This window comes from Lipotes vexillifer, unplaced genomic scaffold, assembly GCF_000442215.2.
Source record: "Lipotes vexillifer unplaced genomic scaffold, Lipotes_vexillifer_v1.1 scaffold1129, whole genome shotgun sequence".
NCBI lineage: Eukaryota > Metazoa > Chordata > Mammalia > Artiodactyla > Lipotidae > Lipotes > Lipotes vexillifer.
Genome location: NW_006789022.1, coordinates 2,177,763 through 2,182,027, shown reverse-complemented (window position 1 = coordinate 2,182,027; position 4,265 = coordinate 2,177,763). Strand labels below are relative to the sequence as shown.

The 4,265-nt window shown below is 57.4% G+C and overlaps 2 protein-coding genes across 3 annotated transcripts in view; one reads left to right on the top strand and one right to left on the bottom strand.

The window, feature by feature from the left end:
* TRMT112 (tRNA methyltransferase activator subunit 11-2) overlaps positions 1-318 on the bottom strand; it is a 1,950-nt gene extending 1,632 nt beyond the window's left edge. For both annotated transcript variants that reach the window (XM_007462063.1, XM_007462064.1), the window contains exons 1-2: positions 241-318; positions 47-148 (exon numbers count right to left, since the gene is read on the bottom strand). In XM_007462063.1, the coding sequence (XP_007462125.1) occupies positions 47-148; positions 241-318 (180 nt within the window). The remainder of the gene's footprint in view (positions 1-46; positions 149-240) is intronic.
* A 655-nt stretch (positions 319-973) lies between these two features.
* PRDX5 (peroxiredoxin 5) lies at positions 974-3,848 on the top strand. The gene is made up of 6 exons (XM_007462065.1): positions 974-1,225; positions 2,429-2,563; positions 3,065-3,196; positions 3,269-3,307; positions 3,427-3,488; positions 3,597-3,848. The coding sequence occupies exons 1-6, from the start codon at positions 1,040-1,042 to the stop codon at positions 3,700-3,702; spliced, it is 660 nt and encodes a 219-aa protein (XP_007462127.1). The 5' UTR covers positions 974-1,039; the 3' UTR covers positions 3,703-3,848.
* Positions 3,849-4,265: the final 417 nt, after the last annotated feature.

Genomic DNA, 4,265 nt, shown 5'->3' with positions numbered 1-4,265 from the left:
CCCCCCCCCCCCCAAGGTGTGCACGGGAGAAAACGAGGGTCCTCACGGTGTCCGCAGCCTCCAGAAGCGCCGCCCACTCCACTTTGGGTATCATACGAGCTACGAAGTCGGGGTTGAACTCCACAGGGCTGATGCGGACCTCGGTGGCCTGCGCGGTGGAGAGATTTAGTTAGGGACCAGATCTTGGTTCTCCTACCCCTGCCCCCAGGAAAGGGGCCCGAGACCTCCCCCGGCCGGTACCTGGAGGCGCAGGGGGAAGCCACGGGGCCCCACCCCCCGCACATGCGAACTCAGCAGGTTGTGGGTGAGCAGCTTCATCTCGACGCTACGCGCTCTCGCAAAGACGGAACCGGAAGGATGGCGGATTCCCCTGGCGTCATTTCCGGGGCTGCTCCGCTCTATCCTATTGGACAGCTGGGAGGAGCGGAACCGGCGAACTTGCTAGAACTTCCTGTGCTTGCCGGAGCGGAGGTCGGATGGGATCAAACGCTGCTCCCGGAAGCGTTTTGGCAGGAGATTGCTACGGCGCAGGCCCAGTGGTTTTGGCTGAGACAAACCTCAAATTGCTACAAGTCGTGTACAACGCAAATATGTAAAACAGTTGCAATGCAGGGACCTTCGTGGAATGCAAAATAAATATGCTTTACTCCTACACAGGCGCCTGACACCACCGTTCCTCGCCCCTTGCTTCGGTTAAGGCACGGAAATACTGCCCCAGTCCGTAAATTATGCCAATCAAAACAGCAGCACCCTATGCTTGCATGCCAATAAGCTGCGCGGCAGCCGAAAGCTCCGCCCATTTGCAAGTGCGCAAGTGATCCAGCCCCTAAGGCAGATGAGCCGAGCCGTGTCGAAGACTCCGCCGTGCGCGCGGCGCCCGCGCCTGCGCAGTGGAGGCGCCTCGCAGGGGGCCGGGGCGACCTACGCCCCGCCTTTTGCTCCGCCTTTCGCAGGATTGCGTGGTAGCACCTTTGTCCCGCCCAGCCTTCTACCTTAGCCGTGAGGCAGGGGCGGGGCAATTGTGGTTTCGAGACCCGGCATGCCGCTGGCGTGGCTGCGCATCCTGGGCAGTGGAGCGGGCACGGCGGTCTCCCGGCCGGCCGTCGTTGAGTGTGCGGCAGCGGCAGCAGCGGGAGCCGGAGGGTGCGTGAAAGGAGGCCTAGAGTGGACGCTTGGCGGGGTCCGAGGTTTCAGAAGCGCTGCTGTAGCCATGGCCCCGATCAAGGTGACCGTTGGCCCAGCCAGGCCTGACCTCTTCGCGGCGCCCCCCGCCCCCCGCCTATTTCCCCAATCCCCTTCGTCCCGCTTGTCTGGGGGAGAGTCACCCTCTTTCTTACCCTCCGGGCCCCTCCCCGCTGCCCTAGAGGCTCTTCCCGCCGTCTGTCCCCCCTCATCCCTTCATCAAGACCCTGTGGCTGCAACATTGTTGCCAGTTTTAGGGGCCTCGTGCCCCATCTCCTGGGACAGTCAAGGCTTTGGGGCCTTCCCTTCGTCTCCCTTCCGCATCCACCTTGGGACACCAGCGTTGAGTCTTCACCATTTTCAGGAGATTGAGTACCATGGCTTCCCACCTTATGGAACCATCTCCTTTACCCTTTTCAATCCCCATATGTGCCCTCCTCCATACCTTCCCGCCCCCATTGCACTCCACTCGTGGTTAATTCCCACGCTTCTGAGTTTTTCACCCTTCTCATCTTCTGGAACCATCCCCAGCTCCTTGGGAGTCCCCTTTGCCCCCACAGTCTTCTGAGATCTCCCCCCTGCTTCTGCTTCATCCTACAACCAACTGCTGGGTTTCTCAGAGGCACTCCCCTCACCCCTGACTTTCCCCCCTTTTCTCTACCTTTTCTGGCCCCATGAAGCCCTCACACACTCCCAGGTAGACTGATCCCTCCCCCTTCAAGAGATTCCTTCTTTTATTCTCTACCCTCTGGATGTAGGAATCTGCACCCCACTCCCCAACTTTCCCACCTTCTGCTGCCTTCCCTTTTTCTCTTCTTGAGTGTGGGACACTCAGCCGTGGCCGGGATCCCCTCCCTCCGTGTTGTCAGTGCTTCCTCCCCACCTCCTCCTGCCCATCTACTTCAGTCCTTTCCTGTAACTCAGCTTGTTTACTCAACCTCTTGCGACACCTGGAGAGGCCTCTCCCTTTTTCTGTTGTCACCAACTGGCCCTTAAGAGGAATAGGGCCACCTTGAAACCTGGAGCATGTGGGGTAACCAGGTGGTTACCTCTGGAAGCTCTGACAGGGTTGGACTTTCCCGCTGGGTGTCAACCCTGGCTCCACCGGACCAGGCAGGGCTACTTGGCCCTTTGTGCGCCATCCACCATCCGCACAAAGGGCCAAGGAGGCACCACCATCCAGGTGCCTCCTGCACGCCCCCCCCCCCCACACACACACTCCTTACCTTGGTGTCATTCCCTCTAGGTGGGAGATGCCATCCCGTCGGTGGTGGTATTCGAAGGGAAGCCTGGGAACAAGGTGAACCTGGCAGAGCTGTTCAAGGGCAAGAAGGGGGTGCTCTTTGGAGTCCCTGGGGCCTTCACCCCTGGCTGTTCCAAGGTGAGGGCTGCCCTTCTGGGGCTCAGCAGTTGGGATCTTGTGTACATGTTTGTTTTCTTCATTAGTCCTTTACATAGTCCTGGGGTAGCTTGTACCAAGTGGATGTAGATGATGTGACAGTTAAAAAACCGTTATTGGGTTTTTAAAAAAATAAGTTGAGGCTGTGAACAGGTATCAGGAATGTAGGAGAAAAGGTGATGCAATGAAATCCAACACCTCTCATTGATCCTGCTGGGTGACAGGCACAGTGGAAGGGACTTGGGACTTGGGTAAATGAGACATAGTGCTGCCCATGGAAAGTTCATGGTCTTGACCAAGGGACACTTAAGTTTGGATCCGAGCTTCCCAGCGGCCAAGGCAAAAAGGAACTGTGGCTTACACAGTTTTCATTGTCTGATCAAAGCTGTTGAAGTAGGGAAGTGAGGAGGGCCTAGAGATGAAGGGTAAGCTGAGGAGCAGAGGCAATTGTCCATCTTCTGACTCTTTGTTTCCCCTCCCCAGACCCACCTGCCAGGGTACGTGGAGCAGGCTGGCACTCTGAAGGCCAAGGGGATCGAGGTGGTGGCATGTCTGAGCGTTAATGATGTCTTTGTGACTGAAGAGTGGGGACGAGCGCACAACACAGAAGGCAAGGTGAGGTGTGGGTCCTGTGGGGTATCAGGGGCCAAGCAGGAGATTTTTCTTGTGACCTTACTTTCTCCTTAGGTTCGGCTCCTGGCCGACCCCACTGGGGCCTTTGGAAAGGTGAGTGCACCCACCCCCCGCAGCCTCCATCTTGGAAGCAGGGACTTGGAGGGACATGGCCAGTGTGGGGACCAGCCAGGTGTGGGAGCTCCTGACCTTTCCTTTGCTTCTCCTTTCAGGAGACAGATTTGTTACTAGATGATTCACTGGTGTCCCTCTTTGGGAATCGACGGCTGAAGAGGTAAAAGGAGGAGGGTTTCCTGTGCGGTTCCCCTTCTACCCCGCCTGTCTCCATTCCTAGCCTCCAGGCCCAGGCTGTTGCAGCTGGCCCGGCCCTTCTTTCTGGCAGGTTCTCCATGGTGATAGAGGATGGCATCGTGAAGTCCCTGAACGTGGAGCCAGATGGCACGGGCCTCACCTGCAGTCTGGCCCCCAACATCATCTCACAGCTCTGAGGCCTTGGTCCCAGATGTACTCCTTCTATTCTTGCCTATTTCACCTGCCCAGCCCTGGGCAGAGGGCCCCAGCCTAGCCTCAGCTGGGGCTACTCAGTTGGAACTTTGGCCAGATTTCTGTAATAAACACTTCTGGTTCATGTCTGTCTCCTTGATTTTGAATTCCTGCTTTTCTCAGGGCCAGGCCTCATTGACAGTCAAGCTGTGAGGGTAGTGGGCAGGTGCTGAAGGGTCGACTAGTAGGGGACCCTGATTTAACTTAGGAGGTAGTCAGAGAAAGTCCCTTGAAGGATGTGTTATGAAGCCTCCATCTGCAAGCTGAGAAAGGGCCAGTGGTCTGAAGAGTGAGGGAAGGAGCAGTTGTGCAGGGGGAGCTCACCTGGGAAGGCCCTGGGCAGACCTGGGCTTGCCTAGGGCCCGTGACCTTTTGCATCTGATATCTGGGTGATGGCTGATCTCATTTTGACTGTAGACCTCAGGGTAGAAACTTTGTCCCAAGGCCCCCCCGACACCTGGGCCAAACCTCAGCCCCACCATTCTTTCACATTCTGCTGAACGCCTTC

Bases quoted from the DNA above. Each gene is read 5' to 3' on its own strand.
- PRDX5 (XM_007462065.1), top strand. From the start codon at position 1,040: ATGCCGCTGGCGTGGCTGCGCATCCTGGGCAGTGGAGCGGGCACGGCG. The intron at 2,564-3,064 runs GTGAGGGCTGCC...TCCCCTCCCCAG, and splicing joins TCACCCCTGGCTGTTCCAAG to ACCCACCTGCCAGGGTACGT. The intron at 3,197-3,268 runs GTGAGGTGTGGG...CTTTCTCCTTAG, and splicing joins CGCACAACACAGAAGGCAAG to GTTCGGCTCCTGGCCGACCC.